The sequence below is a fragment of the Thrips palmi genome, unplaced genomic scaffold (genome assembly GCF_012932325.1).
Source record: "Thrips palmi isolate BJ-2018 unplaced genomic scaffold, TpBJ-2018v1 HiC_scaffold_7, whole genome shotgun sequence".
In the NCBI taxonomy this organism is placed as follows: domain Eukaryota; kingdom Metazoa; phylum Arthropoda; class Insecta; order Thysanoptera; family Thripidae; genus Thrips; species Thrips palmi.
Window position 1 is genome coordinate 6,607,898 of NW_023144634.1, and position 21,171 is coordinate 6,629,068.

The following is a 21,171-nucleotide window of genomic DNA, read 5'->3' on the forward strand; positions in this document are numbered from 1 at the left end:
GGCACTCTGTCCGCGACCCGCCGCGACTAGCCGCGACGCACCGCGGCACCTGGAACTAGCCGCTCCTGGAGTCGCGCTTCCAGCGCCCCTGCCACTCGGCCTGAACAGTTCGAACCACACCGCGAGGCACGCACGGCGCGGTCGCGGCAGGGGGGGACTGGCGGACTGGGCCCCAGCTAGCCCGGCGATGGCGATACCCAGCGCTGAGGGGCTCACGCGCGGGGTAGCGACGCCCGTTTGACCAAAGGCGCCCCGACGTGCTTTCCAGCGGAAGGTGCAAAATGGTCTGGGCACAAAAATGCAATTACATTATCCCTGCGCGGTGTGATGTTTTAAGCCACACGCGCGGCGCGCGGCGACCTTGCTAAGCGAGGGATTTTCTTGCGCGCAACAGGGCTCTCCGGAGGCTGTTGGGTGGCCTAGGCTCGGGCCTAGGGCGCGGCGCGGCGGCCTTGCCCCTGGGGGGTAGACCACCCATCAGACTCGGGCTGGAGGGTGTGGGGGAAGGGGACGCCGCCTTACTCGTTCCTGCTTTCTCCAGTGAAGCGAGCCGCGCTGGAGCCGCACTGGAGTGTCCGGGGGAGGGAGAGGGACAGAAGCAGGGACTCGCTGGTCCTCGAGAAAGTGGTTGTTGGTTGCCGCAGAGCGTCGGCCGTCTGCATCACGTCCGCGCAGAGTCTCCTCCAGTCGGCGGCCCAGAAGGACCGCAAGGACCCCGGCCACTTCCAGGAGGACCCCGGAGAACCGAAGGTACCCGTCGACGAGCAGCGCCACCGCGACCCGCGCGTCCGCCAGCAAGTACGTACGAAGTACGAAAGTGCCGAGACTGAAGGACTAAGCGCACTTGCGTGTATGAATGGGTGTGCGCGTTTGAGTCTGTCTGATTGAGTTTACATTTGCGAGTCTGCAGGTGCCTGGCTGTCCTTGTGAGTGTGCGAGTGGTACAGAGTGTGGGTGCTGTTGCCGGCTGCTTGCTGCCGCCCTCAAGAAGAGCACCGTGCAGCAGCTAGACCATTGCTGCGCGTTATGCAACCGGTTATGTTGCCTCGCCACGCCGCGCGCCGCGCCTCGCGTCTCGCGTCCGTTGCGTCGGCCAGCAGGGCGGCAGGCCAGCAGCCTCAGTAAGTTCCTCGGAGTGATTTTCAGTAAAGTCTGAACCTTGCCTCGCAGTCCCCGCCAAGCTGATCGTCGAGCTGGTCGTCGAGCTGGTCGCCGCGCCCAGGGTGCCGACAGTGCCGACATCGCCATGGGGCTGACGTACGAGCCGCTGGACTCGGCCGTGTCGGAGCGGCTGGACTCGCTGTTCGGCTCCAAGGACTGCCTGATCGAGGTGAACCCCGGGCACGTCATCATGCCGCCCCGGTACCAGGACATCGGGGACCGCATCCGCGGGCTGAAGGTGCGCACGGACGACGTGTGGGTCGTGTCGTACCCCAGGACGGGGAGCACGTGGACGCAGGAGATGGTGTGGTGCATCGGCAACGACCTGGACTTCGAGCGCGCCAAGACGCTCATCCAGCAGTTCCGCACGCCGCGAATCGAGTAAGCACACTGCCTTCTCTCTCGCATGCACACAGGATGACGCCGAGTGCGGCCCAAAGTAACTGAACTAATGGTTTGAGGACTGCAGGTTGACCGCGCTGCTGGACGCCAACCAGGACGTGTTCGCCAAGGAGCTGGGCGACACCGTGGAGATGGTGGAGAACATGGCCTCGCCGCGCTACATCAAGAGCCACCTGCCGTGGGACCTCCTCCCGGAGCAAATGTCGATCGTCAAACCACGCGTACGTGGGGGCGTGGGCGCTGGGGGTTTGTTTACACAAATTTGGATTCCGTTTCATGTACTCTCTGTGCAGGTGGTGTACGTGGCCCGGAACCCCAAGGACATGTGCGTCTCCTACTACCACCACTGCCGCCACGTGTACAACATGAAGGGCACGTTCGAGGAGTTCGCGGAGCTCTTCCTGCAGGACAAAGGTGAGGGGGATGGGGGCGGTTGAAGGGCGGTGTGCGTGCGTTCAGCGCGGTCTTGAGTTACCCCGGGAAGCGTTCTCAAGTGTTCGCGGAAGGCGGCTGTCTGCTAACTTTTTAACTTCATTTAAGTTTTCGAGTGCTAATAAAAGGACGGGTCTGCCCTGAGTTTAACAGCAAATCTCTCCTTGCAGCACCTGTCGGGCCAATGTGGAGTCACATCCTCGGCTTCTGGGAAAAGCGGCACGAGCCAAACATCTTATTTTTGAAATACGAAGACATGAAAAAGGTAGACGCTAAGCGCCAACACCCTATCGTTGCAACGCGGGTTCGGTTCTCACTAACTCCCTTTTCTTATTCAGGACCTGCCGGCAGCAATTAGGAGAACGGCCCAGTTCCTCGAGAAGCAGCTGTCCGAGGACGACGTCATGAAGTTAGCAGACTATCTCAGTTTCAGCAACATGAAGAGCAACCCTGCCGTCAACTTGGAGGTGAGCGCCATGCGCCACGCCACACAGTGGGCCGGAAGACCGGCGCAGGTGGCCAAAACTCTAGACCCGTTTTGAGCTCCTGAGACGCTAAACAGGACTCGAACCGAACGTGTGACCCCACCAATGGATTCCTCGCTCGGAGAGCAATTCATTGGTGAGGTCACACGATCGGTTCGAGTTCGAGTGTGGTGACACCAACCCCTCCCGGTTGCAGCTGGTGATGGCGAAGCGCCGCGGCCCGGACTGCCCCATCCCCGCCGACGAGGCGCCCTTCATCCGCAAGGGCGAGGTCGGCGACTGGAAGAACTACATGAGCGAGGAGCTGGTGGCCAAGTTCGACGCGTGGACCGAGACCAACCTCGCCGGCACCGGCCTGTTCTTCCAGTGAGGGCACGCCACCGTTCCGCTGGTCCTACATGTGTTCGTCGCCGCGGAGCCACCGGGCGAGGTTCTCCGCCCACGAGCTCCTCGGGTGCCTGCGTGTCATTTTTAACTTAACTTCTGTACGATTAAGTCTGTTTTTCAATTGTTGTTTGCTGTTAATTAACTACATGCGTGTATGTTTCTTTGTTGTTATAAAAGAGAATTGTTAAGACACGTCGTTCTCAATTCCCCTCTGACTTCCCGGTAAAAAGTGAAAAAGAGTCAACACATTTTATTTGTGACACCAACAAAACCATCCAGCAAGATACCCGGCTCGAGTTGGGGCGGTCTCGCCACGAGGCATGTTTAAAAATGCCAGAAAAGTCCGCCACTCTTGCGAGATGAGAAGTTCGGCCAAGCTAGCCTCGCGTGGAGTGCCTCCCCACGTTTTGCGCTTGCGCCTAACTTTACCTAGTATGAGGAATTGCACGTCCAGCTAATTTTGTAAATAACGTTCAGGCCTCAGCCGGCGCTTTAGTTTATTTTCACGAGTAGCTCGTCCTCGAGTGCTAACTGCCAGCTGTACTTCGCTGAGTTGGTAACAGAGACGTTTCTTCGCTGAAGAAGACCTCAAAAACCGAACCACGACAGCTCGTGCAGTCGAATAACAATGAAGACTAACCTCACTCTTTGGCTCTGCTGTACTTTACTTGCAGTGGTTCTGAGCAGTGTTAATGGTGACAGCGCGTCAAAAAAGAGGCTTCAAATAGGAGTTAGGAAGAAGATTGCAAACTGTTCTTACCGTGCCAAGAATGGTGATGGACTGAGTGTTCATTACGCAGTAAGTAACAAATTTCAACCCACAGTTGAGCGTTTCGTCTCCACAATGACAAATGAGTGAAATAATTTATTATTACTTATCACAATGTTTTCTTTCATTTACCAGGGACGGTTGGAGGATGGAACTGAGTTTGATAGCAGTTACGAAAGGGGCCAACCCCTCAGCCTTACTCTGGGAGCAGGTCAAGTCATTAAGGGATGGGAGCAAGGATTGTTAGGGTGAGGAAGGAAACCTCATTGATTAGTTCAGTTGCATCTTAATGCAGATGGATTTTTTAAATGTCATTTTCTGCATGTATTCTTTTTATTTCAGAATGTGCGTTGGAGAGAAGCGGAAGCTGGTAATTCCCTCTCATCTTGGATACGGTAGCAATGGCGCTCCACCCAAGATTCCAGGAGATGCCACTTTAATTTTTGAGGTAGAACTTGTTGGTATTGATGGACGGCATGGTGATGATCTCTAAGAATTTAGGACCAAACTCTTGCTCATTTACTAGTAAGTCTGTATATGAGTGTGTGTGTTTGTATGATATTCTGCATTCCATTAGCATTTTTTTAGAGCGAAACATTATATGTTTATCTTTGCATTGCAAGGAAAAATTAGTCATTTTGTACTCTTTTAATTTTCTGTGAAAATTTCCACTTGTGTGGATTTGATAGTAAACCATATTGGTAAGCCATTGATACCAAAATAAATATTTTTACCCATCTTGACCATTGTCTGGCACTTTTTGTAAGCCCTGATCCCTTGAAAAGCAAACAGAAAAGAGAGAAGACTTTATCTGAGAGAGGAACGGGTTGGAAACCCTCCAAAGTCTATCAGTGAGTCTATCAGTCAACACTTCTTGATTTTTTCCAAACTTCGTTGGCCCTAGAGGTCGTGATGGCGGCCAGGGCCCGGCCAGGGCCGCGGCCACACCCGAGTGCGTGTGACTGTGACACACACACGGCACGTCGGAGAGGTTTGCATCGCGGTGCTGCACTATCTGCCTTATCGCGCGGGCCGATAGTGCCTCCGCCTCTGGGCCGCGGGCCGCACGCCGCGCGCTGCGAAAAGGAATCAGTCCGGGCGCGCCGACGAGACACCCACCTGGCCGTCACGCACGAGCGGCACGCGCCGCGCCGAGGTGGCGCCGTTGGAGCTCGAGACCGTCGTCCGCGTCGAGTAGGGTGCGGCAGGACCAGGCAGGGCGCAGCGACCCGCACCACTGGAATGATGTGATAGCCGCCATGACGTCACTCTCCGGGACTGGGAGCGCCGCCGGGGTGCTCCTGTTGCTGCTCGTCCCGGCCGTCCTGCCCTACAGTCACGGTTAGCCGCGTGCCACTGGGCCAGCGGCCCACAGTGGGAATTCCATTTCCTGCGTTCGTTCCGAACAGTGCCGCCGTCGCGCTGTCTCTGTCGCACTCGCAGGGAGTTCCGATGGGGTGCGAGAGGGACGGCGACGAAGCCCTGTTCACAAGCCCGCTGCGGGGGTGGGTGTGTGGTGGTCACGATGTCCTCGATGCACTGCAGATGGCCGCGGCGCGGGAGCGGCGTCCGCGTCCGCCAGGAGTTGGGTGCTGGGGAACGGGCCGGGGGTGACCGGCCTCCCCGAGCACCTCGTGCCGTGCTACAGCGACCCCAGCCTGTGGCGGCGGGAGTCCAGGGTGCCGATGACCATGGCCAACCTGGTGGACCTGGTGCAGCGCGTGGAGCGGGACCCCGGCTTCGTCGTGGACCTGCGCGTCATGCTCACCACCCTCCTGCACAGGTAGTGCCGGCAGCACGGCCGGGGAGTGGCCCTGCTTCCTGTTTTCCGAGTGTGTCGGCGCCGTTGGGTTCGAACCTCTGGTGCCGCAGGTTCCGCGTGGACGGCGTGGAGCGCAACCCGCTGGTCATGGCGCGGCCCGGGGTCACGCCGTTCCGCCTCACGGGCATGCAGCACGCGCGCCACAACGTGCTGACGGGCAGGCTGCTCTCCGGCAACGCCGACCTGTTCCCCAACAAGACCCTCTCGATGCAACAGCAGGTAGGTAGGCAGCCCAGCTCGCGAGTTGCCTTCCGAGTCTTCTTCTGCTCTCCTACAACCAGTGGCCTGGCCCTCTGCCCACAGTGCGCGCTCCACTGGATGCTGTCCTCGGCCGTGGACCCCTGGGAGCGCGGCGACGAGTACTGGATCTGCCCCCGCATGCCCACGCCGCGGTCCAACGCCTTCCCCGGCAGCTTCTACGGGCCGGCGAACAGGCTGTACCCCGACCCGGTGCGCGACGTGGGGTGAGTGGCGCCGTGGACCAGCACTCTCAACGAAAGCGGCGGTCGTCGGGAACCTGGCCTCCTTGTTGCAGGCCGTGGAAGGGCGTCAACGTGTCGCCGCCGCCACTGCCCCCCATGGCCTCCAACAGCTGGAGCGCCTGCCCCGTGGAGGAGGGCGTGGTGGAGGCGGGCCGCGGGGGCGGCGGCGGCGGCGTGGCGGCGGGCGCCGTGCTGGCCGGCCTGGCCGCGGGGATGCAGCCCCAGGAGGTGCCGCTGGCCTCCCTGCTCAGCAGCAGGCACCTGGAGCGCCTACGCGCGGACGGCGGCAGCGGCTCGGCCACGGTGGACAACCTGTGGGCCGCCACCCTTGCCGGTAGGGCCAAATGGACACTTCCATTGTGACGCGTCTCGTAGTAAAAGCCGCCTCACAGGGTGTTTGAACCTTCGACCTTCGGCTTGGCAGGCGACCTGGCCGAGGTGTCAGCGTACCAGGGCCCGTCGGCGCGCGGCGCGCTGGCGCTGGGCCCCGGCGGCACGTGGAACGACACCCTCATCCCGCGCGTGCGGTACTTGTCGCGGGAGCGGCCCGGCTCGCCCGAGCTGGCGCCCGTGCAGCACTGGGACATGACGGACGCGGAGATCCGCGGCGGCTTCGACGGTTCGTCTCTCTGTCTCTCTCGCACTCACGGGGCGTGCCGCAGGGGCGCGAGAGAGACAGGGCGATGGACCACTGCAAGGTTGCTGCTGCAGGACTGGCGCTGGGCTACCGCATCGCGCGCTGGACGGCGCGCACGGGGCGCCTGCGGCTGTCGCAGCTTCTAGACATGTACTACTCGCCGCGCGGCGTGGCGCTGGACGCGGAGGTCAAGGCGTGCCAGCGGGGCAGCTCGGCGGCGGCCGCCTTCGCGGAAGACACCCTGTTCGCGCAGGTCTGTCTGTCTGTCTGTCTGTCTGTCTGTCTGTCGGCGTGGTCCGAGTGTTCCCGTCAGCACCAAAAGGCCATAGGCGGCCCCGCGGTGGACACTGACACCGCGCCGCTCTTCCTCTATTTTTGCAGACGTCGCGGTTCGCGCGCACGCTGACGGACACCTCGCCGGACGCGCCCTACATGACGGAGGCCGCGCTCAGGAACTTCACCGCCGCCTCGGTGAGGGCCTTCCTGAGGTATGCAGGTGCGTATCGTCCCGGCGTGTCCCGGCGGGGAAAGACAACGTGAATTTGGGTGAGTCAGCCGCCACGCCCGTCCGTCGGCCGTCCCGTCGGCCGTCCCGTCCTGCCCGATGCTGTTATTGGCGCGGTAAAGATAAGCGGCGTGACGACAACGACAGGTCCTCGCGATCGGACGGGCGCGGCGCGGCGCGGCGTGCATTTCCGGATGGCCGCGTCGACTGCAGGCTGATTTGAACAGTGCTTTCGTCGCTCTGTCTCACTCGCACCCCTCCGCGACGCCTCGCGAATGCGAGAGAAACAGAGCGAGGAAGCATAGCCCTGCTGTCAAACTTGTCCTTATCTGACCCGGTTCCTTGCTCCTTCCAGGCGACCTGCTCCAGGGTGACGCTTGCGACTCGCCGCCGCTCATGTCCGTGCGCGTCAACGCCATCGTGGTCCTGGACACGACCTGGGCGAGGGCGGCGGCCTACAGGTTCATCACGTGAGTGCCCCTCTGGTGGCAAGAACAGTCGAGCCATTTCGCTGCCCGCACTCGCGCCATAGGGGTGCGAGAGAGACAGCGCGAGGAGTGCAGGCGGCGGAATCGTTCGACAGTGTCTTCAGCGAGGGTCTCGTTCCAGGCTGCTCGCCGGCGCCGAGGGCATCGACGTGGGGCTGTTCGGGTCCCGCCTAGCCATCATGAACGGCGGCTTGGGCGGCCCTGTAGGTGGACACTGGATCGTCAACTTCACCGACAGCCCCGTGCAGATTGCCACTGACTGGGTCGCGGTGGACGCCGCCGATGACATCTGTAAGGAAAAGGAAAGGGTGTGGCGCTGCAGACTGATTCCGATTCCGCACTGTCTGTCTCGCTCTCGTGAGCATCCTGCAGAGTGCGAGGGGGGCAAACGATAAAGCACCGTCCGGAACGTTCTGAATCAGCCTGCAGGCAGCGGTACGTTGGGTTGCCTACCCGGCCCCCTGAGGCACCGATAGGCAACCCATCGTACGGCCGTGCGTCGCGGGACGGCGTTTCGACCCGCCAGGCGTTCCTGATCCACGTGTTGCAATGCCAGGGCCGACGTACCTGGACCTGCCGTGGACGCTGATGGCCGTCATCGAGCACCTGCAGTCCAAGGCGGAGGCCGAGTCGGTGCAGGGCAGCGTGGGCAGCGCGCACGGCGACGTGGTCGTCATCCTGGCCACGGCCTCCACGGTCAGCGACGCGGACATGCGCCACGCCAAGGAGCTCGTGCCCCGCGTCAAGGAGATCAACCCCGGTACGCGGAGGGCCGCGGAGGGAGAGGCAGAAAGTCCGAAGAAACGGCCCCTCGGACGCTCGACTGGTGATCAATAATATAGGGCGTCTGCTCTGCCTTGCCACAGACGTCCGGCTGCTGTACGTGGTCACCGAGCTGGGCGAGGCGCGCTTCCAGGAGCTGGCCACGATGAGCGCCGAGTGGGACGACGTGGTGGTGGTGGTGGACGACACGGAGGCGGACACGGTGGCGCACGCCGTCGCCAGCTACCTGCGCCACAGTCAGTCTCGTATTGTGACAACACACTATTAGTTAGTCGTGTGTGACAACACCCACTTCGGCATTGTAGCAGGTGTCAGGTGGGATCCAAACAGTGCTGTCGCCTTGTGAGTGTATCTCTCTCTCTTTCTCATGGCGCGTCTCGTAGGGATTCGAGAGAGACGAGACGACTGCACTGTCCCGAATCGCGGGGCCGAGTTGTTTGACGCTTGTTTCCTTGTTTCTCGCAGCGCCGGGCCGCCTCATGCCCGCCGAGTGCGTGCTGACGCAGGGCGGCTCGCCGAGCTCCACGCCGTCGCCGTCAAGGTCGACGTCGAGGCCTTACGCCGCCGCGGCCAGGGGCAACCACGCCAGGGCCAAGGGGTGGCCGGTGCAGCCGGGGCTCCACGTGTGGGCCGCGCCGGGGGTGCGGGGTCGCGGGGGGTGGAGCCGGGCTGGCGGCGGGGGCGCGCGGATGGGGTCTCGGGCCGAGTTCGAGGACTACGTGGCGCCGGGGCAGCTGCGTCTGTACCGCATCCACACCGAGTACACGCGCCCCGGCATGCCGGTCAGCGTCGAGGTGAGAGGGGTTCTTCGCCGTCCACGACGGCCGATACCAGGAACCGAATTGTAACACCGCTCACACAAAGAGTTTCGCTCCACCCGCATTGTTCTCGCAGATGGTCGGCGAGGATTACGGCGAACTGCGGCTGTGCATGTGGAGGGGCGCCGCTCCCGGCGGGGCCATGGCCGCCATGCGGGCTGCGCTGCGCGCCGAGGACGCCGGCGGCGTGGACCCGGGCCGCGGTGACCGCGACGACACGCCGCAGGCCGAGTGCGCCAACCTGTCGGGCTTCGGGGAGACGAACGTGACCATCGCGGACCCCTGCCAGGACCGGTGCGCGCCGCTGTACGTCAGCGTGTCCGCCAGCAAGTCCACGTTCAAGTGCACCGGTAAGACGGCAGGCCAGACAATGTGGCGCAGCGGCTGGACTTGGAAACGCGCAAGCCGCCGATGCTGCAAAACGGGCGCTAAGGCAAACATAGGCAAACAACAGTTTGCTCGACGCGAAGCTTTAGCATGCATTTAGCAGCTGTCCTAGTCAAAACACAGCTGGAGTTTCCGGTGGCTGCCTAGACAGCCCGGTGCCTGCATATCCAACCCCCCGTGGTTACAGTGTAATTTTGCCTAACTGCAGGCCAGCCGGTCAGCTGGTCCGCCGTTAGCCGGCCAGCGACAACGCGCGCGCCAAGCCAATCGCAAATCTTTTACGACTGGCCATTTATCGGTCCTTTGACCGTTGCCTTTTGTCCGTTTGCAGAGGAGGACTGCCGCTACCCGGACGAGGTGCGCTACCTGCTGCGCCCCCGCGGTGTGTCCTGCGCCGGCAGCCTGCCCGTCCAGTCCGGCAGCACGACGTGCACGACGTCGCCGGCCTCGTTGTCGCTGTGGGTCGCCGCCCTCGCCGCCCAGCTGGTGCTGCTGCTGGCGGCCCACTAGAAGGACGACAACTGTGACGACAACCACCGAAAAGGAACAGAGAGGGGAGAGAAAGCGGGGCGAAGCGGCACCCCTTGCTGCACCCATCGCTTGCGCTGCTTGCGCGCTTTCTGACAATCGTGCAATCGTGAATTATGACACGGAGGAGGGAGGGAGATGCCTCGCCACTACTGCCATTAGATACTATTTATTTTAGTTGTAATACTTGCCTCTAGTCTGTACCACGAATAAAATAATCTAAATCTGAGTTTTTAATTTCGGTAAGCGGACAGTGTAACGGCGACCCCCCGCCCCTTTTTTGGCTTGCTTTTCTGACCTCCACGCTGCCCTTGAGACAGCGCTTGAGGGAAGGACCACAAGGAAGAAAACTCTAAAATAAGAACCGCGGCTGCAGGGCTGGGGATGGGGGAAAGGGGGGGGGGCTACAAGGATGGGGGTGGAGTCGTCGCTGTCGCCCCCTTCCACGCACGGGGCCGTAGAATTATGCCAAGTGTGGCAAGTAGACGGATGCCCCCCCCCTCCCTCTAGCGGCCCCCTCTTCACCTCAGACCAATAAACTTTGGTAAGTGCTGCGGAGTGACATTTCTCGGAGCCGGCCGCCCCCTCCCCTCCCCTCTCCACCCCTGTTTCGAACAACACTGCAAACCTGGCGTCAGGCCACGCCATGTGTGTGCACCGTTGCACCGTTGCTGGTCGACGCCGACACAAAAACGCCATCTCTGCATTTTTGCCGTCCAAATAAATAAGGTCAGAAACGCAAGACGACACTGTGAAGAGCAGCAACACGCCTCACTTCGGGCTGACCTTCGAGAAAAGATTGGGCAGACCGAAAACAGAGCAGAAAAATCATGGCTGCCAATAAAATGTCTTTTCCCCTTTTTTCAGGAACGGTTTTACAACACGGCAAAAACCTTTCTGTGGCCGACTCGCTCGCCATCCGGTCGCTCGCCGCTACCGCTGCCACGGCTTCGAAAGAAATGCCTCTAAGACAGGACTTCAAAACCCTAGAATCATGATTTTGAGAAATTAAAAAGAGACAAAAGCAATTCATATTCAGTAAATTTATTTATCAAAACATAAAAAAAATAATTAGACTTAAAAAATATTGCAACTTTGTACGTTCACTTAAAACTAACAGTTTGCTTTGGTCAAGCTCAATATGTATCATGTTCATACTAAAAACAAAAATAAGTCTGATTAGGAATTTTTTCCTGAGAAGAACGAAATAAAAAGCTTCTGCCTCAGGCTGTATGAAAATGCCCTCTTGAACTACCACTAGAAACAAAATGCATACGAAGTGGGAAATCAAAACAAAATGGTCCATCACTATCCTAAGGTACTACGCATGGCAAGCAACAAACAAACAAAAACATGAGCATTCGATGAGCATTCGATAGAGTATTTAGCGTAGTACTGGAATAAATCAGGCAAGGTTCAGTCAGGGGACAGCGGGGCTCATGGCGTCGAGCGCGTCCAGTCTGTGAGCCAAGCTCACCTCCTGGATGAGCGAGGCCATGAACTCGAGCCGCGAGAGCGGCAGCACGCGCATGTGGCGCTCCTGGTGCAGCTGCATGGCGGGCAGGTCGGGCTTCTCGGCGCCGCACTCCCTGCAGCACGCCCACGCCAGTGGCGGCGCCATGGAGGAGCCGGGCAGGCGGTGCCGCAGCCGCAGGTGCTCGCTGACGGAGTCGAAGTCCCGCAGCCAGCAGTAGCACTTGGGGCAGGCCACGGCGCCCTGGCCGCCGTGCGCCTCGAGGGTGTGCTCGTCCAGCTCCAGGGGGGTCATGAGGACGTGGGCCGCGGCGGGGCACAGCAGGCAGGGCGCGGGGCCGCGCCGAGGGCTGGTCCACGACAGGTGGTGGCGGGCGTGCTGCTCGACGCGGTGCTCCAGCAGCGCCATCCGCGAGGGGAACTCCAGGTCGCCGCAGTCCTCGCAGGCGATGCGGGCCGCGGTCCTGTGCACCTGCCCGTCCAGGGAGTCCTCCCGGGGCGGAGACGAGCGTGCGACGTTCGATGTGTGCACAATGACGGACTGGGCGGGAGCACCGGCACTGGGCGTGGAGGGGGCTGTCTTGGTGGCAGAATTCGAGCTCGCGTCCCCAAGCTTGCGGCGCGCACGTCGACGCCGACGCGGTTGCTGCTGCGGCGGTGGTGGCGGCGGCATGGCCGTCGCGGTCGCCATTGCGGTCGCCTTCGCGGTCGCCTTCGTCGTCGTCTTCGTGCTCTTCTTCGCGGTCGCCTTCGCCGTCGTCGTCGCGGTGCTCGCGGCCGCCGGGGTCACTTCCACCCTGCAGCAGTGTACGGTCAGCAGGCTCTCTGTGTCCACCACGGTGTCACACTCCAGGCAGATGGACAGCCTCGCCAGCACTCGCTGATCCGGGGCGGCTGCCTCGGCCTCGGCCATCGGCGGCGGCGGCTTCTCGTCACCCAGGCCGCCCAGGCCCGGCAAGGTGGGCGCAGCAGCCCGTGACGGCTTGGACAAGTCGAGTACCTTTTCGTCGTTGGCGTCGGCCACCGAGAGGCCTCTCATGTCGGCCTCCACGTCCTCGACCTTTACCGACGGCTCGTGCTTCAGGTCCGCTGCCCGCAGCAAGTCGCTGACGTCGGGCTCGCATTTGACGGCCTCGGGCTGCTGGTCGGTGAGGGCGGCGGCCGCGGGGGAGTGTCCCCGTGCAGGCTGTGCAGGTCCGGCGGCCTGCTCGTCGAAGGGCAAACCGACCTTCCTGGCGGCCCAGCGTCTCAGCGCCGTCACGAAGTCCTCGATGTTGGCGTTGGCCGCGGCGTCGTCGGCGTCGTCGGCGTCGCGCGAGCCACCCGGGCCGCCCAGCTGGAGCACGGGCCCTTGGTGCGTGCCGGACATGCCGCTGGAGCCGCTGTCCGGTGACCCGTCCAGATGCGCTCGTTCCAGCATCGGCAGCAGCGCAGCGGAGAGCCCTGCAACAACCGCCGTCTAATTTAGCACACTTGAATCAAACGGTCCTCGATCTTCGCTGGAGTTGTTCCCGGAATCTGAATGGCAGTACTGACTATCTGATACAGCAGAGAGCGCAACCGTCGCAAGGCAAATCGCGTACCGAATCCAGTCAATCCAATCGCCAGGGCCTCACGTCCTCACGTGACTCCGCGTCCGCGCCGCTGGGCACTGACTGCGCTGGCTCGCCTGGGCGCGAGGCGCGGGCGGGTGACGCGAGGCGGCCGCGACTGTACTGGCTGGCGTAGCGTAGACGGGCTATAAACTGTGCCAGCCGCCAGTCCCCTCCCCTCCCCCCTTTCCCTCCCCAAAGGCACGCAAAGCGCGCAACGCTCGTGAACGCTCCAGCGTGTGGTACCAACTCCCAGGAGTGGGGGTAGGAGGTTGGCGCTAGAGGGGTTTCGAACTGAATTCGTTTTCTGCAACATAGTTCGGTTGCAAAAGAAAATTTTCTTTTCAGTTTCAATTCCTTTTCAACCTGATTGAAAGGCTCCTCGACCCACTTGCTGCCTTGCCTCCCTGCCTCCACGACCGTACCACCCCTCCTACCCCTCCCACCGGTTGGCCTAGGTCGGCGTAAGTCACGGCTGGACATACGCACCACTGGCAAGGATTTGTGGCGTTCACACTCCCTTTTTTCGGCACTAGAAAGGTGCCCGGTAGGCAGGCAAAAAGAGAAACACTCCGCTTTGGCGAAAGGAGCAAATCAGCGTTTGACCTCCTCTTTCAAAATTTCTGGGCACCTCACTGTCCTGCGAGGCTCGCATTCAGGGTAACCCCCCCCCCCCCACCTTTCTCCGATTAGCCTAGGGTACATTAGCCTTGCTTCAGTCGCCTGGCTTTATGTTACGCCGGGCCTAGCCGGGTCGCCCTCAAATGGCGTGGAAGAGCAGAGCAGAGCAGAGCGAGTCTTTTGTCATGTGAGAGACTGCGCTACAGTGCGCTGCATGCTCGCACAACAAGGCTCGTCGACGAGCAGCAGCTCATTGTGCATTCAGGGCCAATGTTGGCGGCTGGACGATGCGCGACACTGTGCGGTACTCACCCGGTACGGTGGCCATGTCCGAGGTGGCGTCGCGGACGCCGTCGAAGAGCGAGCCGCGCATCAGCCGCCACTTGCAGACCTCGAACGTGATGGGGCACTGATCGGCGGAGGCGCCCACCGGTACCTCCACCTGGGCCTGCAGGTAGCGCACCATGATGTGGTGCCTCGCATCGTCGCGGCAGAGCGCGCAGACGCACTCTCGCCACCGGCAGGCCGCCCTGTGGAGGACGCTGCCCTGCTTGTTGTAGTAGTAGCGCGACGTCTCGCCGTGCCGCCAGCACCGCCTGCACAGGTGGCCGACGGAGTGCAGGTAGGTGCCGATGGGCGCGCGGAAGTTCTGTGGCGACTCCGTCCAGTCCGTCTCCGTCTCCGCCGCAGTCCCCGGCGGCGCGAAGCTGGTGGCTTTGTCTGCCTTGCTGCAGCGCGTGGGCGTCGGCTTCTTGGCCTTCTTGGCCTTCTTGGTCGGCACAGCGCGCTGTTGGCGCTGCCGATGCAATGCTCGCTGCTTTCGGCCCCAGGTCCCGAACAGCTTGGTGCCAATGACCTTCTTCTTGGTCTTCGGCAGCGTCTTGGCCTTGGCGGGGGCCACGGCCTCGACGGGGGCCACGGCCTCCACGGCGTCGTGGTCAGACTTTGCCCACCTGGACTTGTATGAGAGCCTGTGGCGAGCGACCATGACGGTATTCTTGATGTTGTGCTTGGTGCACGGCGCGCAGGTGCACGCGGCGTGGGGGCAGGTGTGGCCCCGCCTCTCCACGCGGGCGCCGTGCAGCCGGCAGCGCACGCAGTACCGCCTGACCTTGGAGCCCTTGGCGCCCTTGGTGCCCTTGGCCTTGGCCAGGAGGGCGTACGCGGCGGTGTCCTGCAGGTACGTCCCCTCCGCGAAGCGACGCTGGACCTCGCCGCTACTCTTGGCGGCCCTGTGCGCCGTCGTGTAGAATTCCTGGAGAACAATAAGAGTGCATCAGCTGCAATGAGACGACCAGTGCGGCAATGAGATGGTGCCTTCGTCAACAAAGGGACAAGGGGGGGGGGGGGCGCCTGCCACGGATCCAGGGGGAAAATACTAAATGGACGTAGGGCTCTGCAAGTGCACGAACGGGGAAGAACTCAGAGCTCTTCCCAGATTGGTCGAAGGCAACGCACCATCCGGCCGGGCCGGGGGAAGGAGGGGAAGGGGGGTTCGATGACGGCGATGCACGAAAGGCGGACCGGACCCTCCCCCCTCTTTCATTCATCTTTATCTCATCATGCAGGTCCCTTAGAACCGCCCTCGGACCGGCGACGCCACTGCTACAGTCCGTGAGAAAAACCCAACGAAAACTTCGGCCTAGGAAGGAAGCCCCCGCTCCGGAAAGTCCAAAATGTAGAAACCGGGTTTCAACCCTCGGCACGATCATGCACTTGTTTCGTAAGCTGCAACCGGGGCCCGTGGTGGGAGAGCACTCAAAGCGCAGTGCTTTCGTGCTTACGTACGGACTTTGAAAACTGTGGAGGAGCGAGAAGCGAACCCTTCTCTTGAGACAGTGCGACGGGGCCCACGGGGCCTGGTCGATGTTTTATGGTTTTACTACCACTTTCTTTCCGACGCTGCTCCGGCGCCGCAACCTTCACAGGACTCAAGGCCGCGTTGCGAGGGTGAGCTGCATTCCGCCTTACCTGCGACCAGTCCATGTTGTCGCTCGCGCCGCTCGTCGTCGCCGACTCCGTCACGTCGGAGGACGAGGCCGTCATGGTGGCGGTCGTGGTGCTCGTGGTGCTGGCTGCTCGCCCGCCGCGGAGACACTGAGCGCGGGAGCGGGGCGCGGGGCGCGCGAGAGACTTGCGGAGGCGCGGCTGCGATGCGATGCTCGACTCGGCGACAACGCAGCACACGCTGCAGCGGGATGGCTATTGACCTGGGCGCGGGCGCCAGTCTAGTTGACTCGTTGACTCGAGGCTGTCGAGGCGCATGGCGAGCACGGCGTGCATGGCGCGTCGCCGTCGAGGCCTGGTGGAGGCGCCCGGCGGCGGTTTTCCCTGAGTTCCGTTCGCCTCGTGCGTTCCACAGAGTGCATGCCCCCTACACTGGGGTACCGCGGAGTGGCGGAGCGCGAAGGACCGCGGACCGCGAGCGACTGACCAGTGGACTAGCCGTTCGCACGCCCACGGCCGGAACAACGCACAGCGCGGCCAGCGAGGCGCGGCACCATGCGCGGCAGGCTGCCAGCCTGCTTTGCATAGACCAGCCGAAACCGCCGAGACCAGCGAGTCAGCGGAACCGCGGCTCGTCGACTGTCGAGGACGAAGACAGAGGACGGACTGACCAGCTGGCTCCTGGCTCTCTCTTCTCTGGCTCTGGCTGCCACTGCCACGGCTGCGGACCCCGCAGCCCCCTCTTCTCCTTTTTCGGGTTACCGCCCCCCCCCCTCTCTTTCGTCCTCCGTCCGGTCCTGCTCGCATCAAACCGGCTGCACGACTCCAGCCTTCCAGACTCGGGCACGCACAGCACTCAAGACATGCCGCAAGAGCGGGTACTGTACACAGGACCCATACTTCATACTCTAGGTCGGCCGTTTGGCATCCCCTATGGAAGGAAGGTCCCCCCCTAGTCGAGCCGAGCGCGAAGTCGTGTAAGCGGAACCACCAATCTGCATATAAACAAGTACGGAGTACATACCCCAAAATACGGAAGTAGCGCTGATACCGTTTTTATTCCGAGGCGTCACAAAGAGACTGTGGGGAACCTAAAATTGCCCTCGAGCGCATCCGCGCAGCGTTTCGAAAAGGTGCGGGAGAGTTAGCGGACTGCCTACCAACTCCCACCCCAGCATATTTTACATATTCATCCCCTGGCTGGCTGCTTCTCATTCCCTTTTCATAAGATAACTTCAACTTAATGGCTCGGTGAATGAGCGAATCTGTGTTCTGCGAAATTAGTGTCAATTTTTGCAGAGAGCAAGATGTGTTTTCGGCGGGTAAGGTTGGCTACAGATGGACAGTCGGTTGCCAGGCAACGGGCGATGCGTGCGATGTCAACAAACAAACAACTTTCCTTTCACGGTGTTCAATGACAGATGCTTCCCTGCATTTCTAGATCAAACGTTAGTTCTTTCTAAGAATTACGTTTCTTTGTGGTGGATTGACCTGAGCATACGTTTAAGGACTTTAGAACAACGTGAAACCGATATTTTTTTCGTTTGACATGGGAGCTTTTTGAAATGTCAACAAGCGGTCTTTTTCTACTCTCTACTACAGGGCAGATAGAAACTGCCGAGTTCCCTGGATTTGATAATATATATTGCAAATATTGTTATATGTATGGTTTAGACTGGGTTGTAACAGCGGTGGGTATTAAGAGTGCCTTTTATTGCATTTTTTTTTTTGAAATATTATACAAGAACTTTTTTATTGTTAGGGCTTGGAGGAAGGTATATCGCAAGTAGGACGCTGTAGTAATGATGAGCGTCGAGTATTTGTGTGGAATTTCCCACTTGAGATAACATTTAAGAGCACAAATCCTTTTGGATGTAAGTAAAGAATATCGAGGAGTGCAATATATGTTTCATTTTAATGTTTGTTATTAATTTGAAATTTTTTTAACAGGGCCTCAACTTATAGTAAGCTGTTATGGTCTAGACACATTTGGAAATGACGTTGTCCGGGGGTATGGCGTTTGTCACTTACCAATCAGTGCAGGGAAAAACACAAAAACGTAAACAAAGTCTAGAAAACAGTGATTTAATTTCTGATAAACTCTTACTAACAATATTGTCCTGACAGGATTCCTATGTTTGTACCAGAATCTACTTCACTCCTTCAGAAAATGACTGCATGGTTAACAGGGCGCCGCCCAGAATATGTGGATCCCAGAGTACTAGCTCAAGGAGAGGGCAGAGAAGGTGATTGCCAAACAACTTACAATGGCAAAAGTTATAGATGCCAACCTGCATTTTAGTTGTTAAACAATACTAATCAACTTCTGTTTGCAGTAACAAGAGTTCGTTCACAAGGCACAGTGAAAGTGAGCTTCAATACTGTTACCAAAGATCTCCATACACTAGGATACCAGAATTCATCAGCAATACCAACAGTCACATCTGTTGGTGCACTTGCATCTCAATTGGATAACCTAAATATAGAATGAAATATTTTTTATACAACTTAGTAGATATACTGAATTTCTTTGAATTTGGTCATATGTGATACTTAAATTAAACAGTCTCATTCTTTTAAATAAAATCTCTTTGGGACACTTTGAGTAAGTTACGAAACATTCCTTTGTAGCTTCTTTTTCTTACAGCCCACTTTACTTTTACGAAACATTTGGCTTCAGTTCAATTTTGTATTAAAGCCCGGTTTGAAGATTTTACTAACACTTCACACATTCAACAATATAATTGAGCCTCTTCGGCATATATAAAACATTAACATAAGTAAACTCATTTAAAAATCAATAAGAGCAAAATAAAGTGAAAAAAATTACTATAAGAGGTAGAAAACATGATCACACAAGCTTGAATTTCTCCACACTAAGAGCAACGCATTCTCACAGTAATCTCAGTTCAATAAAGGTAGCCCACCATGGAATGTACTAGGGAGAACAATTTTAAAACAACTAAAAAGTGGCATTAAAAACATTTTATATCCTTGTGACAAAGTTAAAACAATAAAATCTGACTAGAAAAAAAATCATATAAAGCTTTGGTCTAAGTGTAGAACAAATTTGTGACTTTCAACAAATGGGAACCCACAAGCTTCTATGGAAAATTAAAAAAGGAAGAAAAAGGAAGAAGGATAAATATCACAATAATAACAGTGTTCGGTGTAGAGAATTGCCTACTGATCCATGACCGAAGTACCTCACATAATATTAGTGGTTTCTAATTCTTACAGAATAAAGATTTCAATCACAACACATCAGTATAAATCAAGCATGCTTACTTTTAATATTTACATTACATTTCACTTTTACATTAGGAATGAGGTTCCTGGCTTGATATTGTGATGAAGAGAGATCAGCTTCCACCTTGTGCCAATGCTAAGGCACGTGTTGGAAACCCGGTAACTCCACTGGTAGTCTTCTGAACTACATCAAACATTTCCTTCCCATACGATAGGGTAGAACTAAACATTCTGTTTACAAGTCCAAGGGAGGATTCTCTTTGAAGAGCTTTCACTTGAGGTTTTTCTGAAACATGAAATAAGATAGATTAAATTCTCAAATTATGTAAAATCATAAATACTTTGTCTCTTTACTTTACTCTTTAATTAAACTTACCAACTAAAAATGAAAGCAAGAGATTGTTGACAGCCTCAGGGCATTCTTGATGAGGGAAATGACCAGCCCCTTCAACCATTTTCACTAAAAACTTTTCAACATAATCTGAAGACTTGACAATACTTTCCAAGTTGACCCATGGATCCTTGTTACCCGTCAACAGTAATGTTGGGACATTGACAGCTCCTCTGCCTTCACTCACTCTCCAAAAAGGCAAATTACGGTAATAGTTGATTGGACCAGTCCAATCCGCTGAAAAGAGAAGATTGTTTAAAATTTTAGACTGCCAAATAAAAAAGTTGGAAAAAATTCAAAGGGCCATGACATGTACCTCTTCTAGAAAATGCATATTTATAAGCATCCAAATAAGCTTCTTGCCCTTTCCTGTTTTTGAGATGCTGGTAACACTGGTCAATTATACCAAGATCATTAGTGAGGGCTTCCATTTCTGCTAAGCTTGGCAGCTGACTAAGGTGCAACCATCTGAAAGCCAGATAAAGCAAAAAATACAAGCTTTTAGTTATCATACACTGCACTTGTTGATCTAACCAAGAGGTTACAATAGAATTAGTACCTTGAATTAAATGCGCTCGCTTTGGGTAAACAACTCCAATAGACATTTGGATGTGGACATGAAATAGCTACAAATTTAGTAACAACATCTGGGTAGCAGTGGACGAGGAACCAACCCAGGAGGGCACCCAGATCATGGCCAACAATCATGCAGCTGCGAACACCCAATGCAGTAATGAGGCTTCTGAGTTCCGCAACAACAGATGAGACTTGGTAACTGCGGGAGGAGAGTGGCTTATCGGAGTCACCAAAGCCCTTCAAATCCAATGCCACTACCCTACAAACAAAATCAAACAGATGATGAAATTACAGGTATTGCAAAATTACTAGGGACAGGGAGCGAATGTCTCCAAAGTCATCCTTACCGGAAGTGCGACGCTAAAACTGGCACTTGCTGTCTCCAGCCAATCCAACAATCAGGGAATCCATGCAGCAACAGAATGAGTGGTTTATCTCTGCCACCTCCGCATTCCACATAATGGAGTTTTACACCCTGAAAGCAAGGAGAAATGTCAGTGCGTATACCAGGATTTATCACACGATACCACCTGATGGAAGCAGCAGGTTGCATACAAAGAATGAATGGTAGAAGCCCTTCCTGCAGGACTAGTTTTGAAAAAGCGAAGCTAGGTCCAAAGTGCAAAGCAGACAATAGAGGACTTGCTTGGAGCAGAGCAACAGGTGGTTGTCACGCTTGGAAACTGGCGGGGCACAGAAACGCCAACGCCCTTCGACAACAACGGGGGCGTGAGGCGAGGCGTCATCGCTTCCATCACTCTCACCTTCAGTTTGACGTACGAGTGGGTGCCGAAAGTCGTCTCGAGCAGGCAGGCCGGAGGGTTGCCTCTTTTCTCCGCCGACGAGCCAGCGTAGTTTGCGTTCCACAGGCGAAGCAGAAACCTCTTGAGCAGAATCCAGAGACCCCACAGCAGGGAGCAAATGTGGATCTTGACCCTGTCCCACGACGAAATCTTGACGATGCAATCCATTCCGACGGCCTGGCCGAGACCGAGACCAACCATACTCCGCTTGACCGGCGATGGCGACCCCTGCACCGACTGTGCTGTGAAGTGCGGAGCGGACTGGACTGCGCAATCAACTGCGTTCCTCGGCCTCAGCTTCTCCCAGCGATCACTCAGGTCCGGCCGACCCGGGACGCGGCCACGAATGACTTGACTTGGATGGTGCTGGTTGAGTGATATCGGGACATCCACCGGTGTCGCACGCACACACACCAACACACACCGATCGGGG

The 21,171-nt window shown here is 57.5% G+C and overlaps 6 protein-coding genes across 9 annotated transcripts; 4 read left to right on the top strand and 2 right to left on the bottom strand.

Moving 5' to 3' along the window:
• Positions 1–624: 624 nt before the first annotated feature.
• Positions 625–3,026, top strand: LOC117652326 (luciferin sulfotransferase-like). Of its 2 annotated transcripts, none has more exons than XM_034397152.1 (7): positions 625–750; positions 1,171–1,542; positions 1,631–1,784; positions 1,857–1,977; positions 2,166–2,260; positions 2,334–2,462; positions 2,677–3,026. In XM_034397152.1, the coding sequence occupies exons 2-7, from the start codon at positions 1,247–1,249 to the stop codon at positions 2,848–2,850; spliced, it is 969 nt and encodes a 322-aa protein (XP_034253043.1). In that variant the 5' UTR covers positions 625–750; positions 1,171–1,246; the 3' UTR covers positions 2,851–3,026. The 2 variants fall into 2 exon arrangements, with proteins under 2 accessions (XP_034253043.1, XP_034253042.1); XM_034397151.1 differs by having other exon boundaries at positions 659–798.
• Positions 3,027–3,298: 272 nt separating this feature from the next.
• On the top strand, positions 3,299–4,379 carry LOC117652602 (peptidyl-prolyl cis-trans isomerase FKBP2). Its single transcript, XM_034397641.1, has 3 exons — positions 3,299–3,666; positions 3,772–3,884; positions 3,979–4,379. The coding sequence occupies exons 1-3, from the start codon at positions 3,496–3,498 to the stop codon at positions 4,127–4,129; spliced, it is 435 nt and encodes a 144-aa protein (XP_034253532.1). The 5' UTR covers positions 3,299–3,495; the 3' UTR covers positions 4,130–4,379.
• Positions 4,380–6,153: 1,774 nt separating this feature from the next.
• LOC117652757 lies at positions 6,154–10,315 on the top strand. The gene is made up of 11 exons (XM_034397850.1): positions 6,154–6,274; positions 6,365–6,559; positions 6,652–6,830; positions 6,959–7,073; positions 7,438–7,552; positions 7,692–7,861; positions 8,127–8,330; positions 8,437–8,589; positions 8,819–9,147; positions 9,248–9,521; positions 9,890–10,315. Exons 1-11 carry the CDS (start codon positions 6,154–6,156, stop codon positions 10,066–10,068), a joined length of 2,034 nt encoding a protein of 677 aa, XP_034253741.1. The 3' UTR covers positions 10,069–10,315.
• A 799-nt stretch (positions 10,316–11,114) lies between these two features.
• On the bottom strand, positions 11,115–16,378 carry LOC117652884. Its single transcript, XM_034398076.1, has 3 exons — positions 15,744–16,378; positions 14,085–15,027; positions 11,115–13,002 (listed from the first exon to the last, which is right to left on the bottom strand). The coding sequence occupies exons 1-3, from the start codon at positions 15,816–15,818 to the stop codon at positions 11,507–11,509; spliced, it is 2,514 nt and encodes an 837-aa protein (XP_034253967.1). The 5' UTR covers positions 15,819–16,378; the 3' UTR covers positions 11,115–11,506.
• Positions 16,379–16,639: 261 nt separating this feature from the next.
• Positions 16,640–18,328, top strand: LOC117652888 (B9 domain-containing protein 1). 3 transcript variants are annotated; one of them, XM_034398083.1, is made up of 5 exons: positions 16,640–17,410; positions 17,482–17,593; positions 17,670–17,778; positions 17,867–17,965; positions 18,056–18,328. In XM_034398083.1, the coding sequence occupies exons 1-5, from the start codon at positions 17,285–17,287 to the stop codon at positions 18,192–18,194; spliced, it is 585 nt and encodes a 194-aa protein (XP_034253974.1). In that variant the 5' UTR covers positions 16,640–17,284; the 3' UTR covers positions 18,195–18,328. The 3 variants fall into 3 exon arrangements, with proteins under 3 accessions (XP_034253974.1, XP_034253973.1, XP_034253975.1); XM_034398082.1 differs by having other exon boundaries at positions 16,645–17,410; positions 17,847–17,965; XM_034398084.1 differs by having other exon boundaries at positions 16,648–17,167; positions 17,847–17,965.
• A 361-nt stretch (positions 18,329–18,689) lies between these two features.
• LOC117652886 (epoxide hydrolase 4-like) lies at positions 18,690–21,145 on the bottom strand. The gene is made up of 6 exons (XM_034398080.1): positions 20,700–21,145; positions 20,283–20,410; positions 19,919–20,194; positions 19,676–19,827; positions 19,345–19,596; positions 18,690–19,254 (listed from the first exon to the last, which is right to left on the bottom strand). The coding sequence occupies exons 1-6, from the start codon at positions 20,937–20,939 to the stop codon at positions 19,082–19,084; spliced, it is 1,221 nt and encodes a 406-aa protein (XP_034253971.1). The 5' UTR covers positions 20,940–21,145; the 3' UTR covers positions 18,690–19,081.
• Between the last annotated feature and the right edge of the window lie 26 nt (positions 21,146–21,171).

What these genes read in the sequence shown, in the direction of transcription:
- LOC117652326 (XM_034397152.1), top strand. Translation starts at nt 1,247, where the DNA reads ATGGGGCTGACGTACGAGCCGCTGGACTCGGCCGTGTCGGAGCGGCTG. An exon ending in GCTCTTCCTGCAGGACAAAG is followed by an intron (nt 1,978 to 2,165) that starts GTGAGGGGGATG and finishes CTCTCCTTGCAG; the next exon opens with CACCTGTCGGGCCAATGTGG. An exon ending in ACCCTGCCGTCAACTTGGAG is followed by an intron (nt 2,463 to 2,676) that starts GTGAGCGCCATG and finishes TCCCGGTTGCAG; the next exon opens with CTGGTGATGGCGAAGCGCCG.
- LOC117652602 (XM_034397641.1), top strand. Translation starts at nt 3,496, where the DNA reads ATGAAGACTAACCTCACTCTTTGGCTCTGCTGTACTTTACTTGCAGTG. An exon ending in GACTGAGTGTTCATTACGCA is followed by an intron (nt 3,667 to 3,771) that starts GTAAGTAACAAA and finishes TTCATTTACCAG; the next exon opens with GGACGGTTGGAGGATGGAAC. An exon ending in TGGGAGCAAGGATTGTTAGG is followed by an intron (nt 3,885 to 3,978) that starts GTGAGGAAGGAA and finishes TTTTTATTTCAG; the next exon opens with AATGTGCGTTGGAGAGAAGC.
- LOC117652757 (XM_034397850.1), top strand. Translation starts at nt 6,154, where the DNA reads ATGCAGCCCCAGGAGGTGCCGCTGGCCTCCCTGCTCAGCAGCAGGCAC. An exon ending in GCGGCCTACAGGTTCATCAC is followed by an intron (nt 7,553 to 7,691) that starts GTGAGTGCCCCT and finishes GTCTCGTTCCAG; the next exon opens with GCTGCTCGCCGGCGCCGAGG. An exon ending in CGCCAGCTACCTGCGCCACA is followed by an intron (nt 8,590 to 8,818) that starts GTCAGTCTCGTA and finishes TGTTTCTCGCAG; the next exon opens with CGCCGGGCCGCCTCATGCCC.
- LOC117652884 (XM_034398076.1), bottom strand. Translation starts at nt 15,818, where the DNA reads ATGACGGCCTCGTCCTCCGACGTGACGGAGTCGGCGACGACGAGCGGC. An exon ending in ACAACATGGACTGGTCGCAG is followed by an intron (nt 15,028 to 15,743) that starts GTAAGGCGGAAT and finishes ATTGTTCTCCAG; the next exon opens with GAATTCTACACGACGGCGCA. An exon ending in GGACATGGCCACCGTACCGG is followed by an intron (nt 13,003 to 14,084) that starts GTGAGTACCGCA and finishes CGGTTGTTGCAG; the next exon opens with GGCTCTCCGCTGCGCTGCTG.
- LOC117652888 (XM_034398082.1), top strand. Translation starts at nt 17,285, where the DNA reads ATGTCAACAAGCGGTCTTTTTCTACTCTCTACTACAGGGCAGATAGAA. An exon ending in GAGCACAAATCCTTTTGGAT is followed by an intron (nt 17,594 to 17,669) that starts GTAAGTAAAGAA and finishes TTTTTTTAACAG; the next exon opens with GGCCTCAACTTATAGTAAGC. An exon ending in GCAGGGAAAAACACAAAAAC is followed by an intron (nt 17,779 to 17,846) that starts GTAAACAAAGTC and finishes TTGTCCTGACAG; the next exon opens with GATTCCTATGTTTGTACCAG.
- LOC117652886 (XM_034398080.1), bottom strand. Translation starts at nt 20,939, where the DNA reads ATGGTTGGTCTCGGTCTCGGCCAGGCCGTCGGAATGGATTGCATCGTC. An exon ending in GTTTTAGCGTCGCACTTCCG is followed by an intron (nt 20,195 to 20,282) that starts GTAAGGATGACT and finishes TTTTGTTTGTAG; the next exon opens with GGTAGTGGCATTGGATTTGA. An exon ending in ATATGCATTTTCTAGAAGAG is followed by an intron (nt 19,597 to 19,675) that starts GTACATGTCATG and finishes TTCTCTTTTCAG; the next exon opens with CGGATTGGACTGGTCCAATC.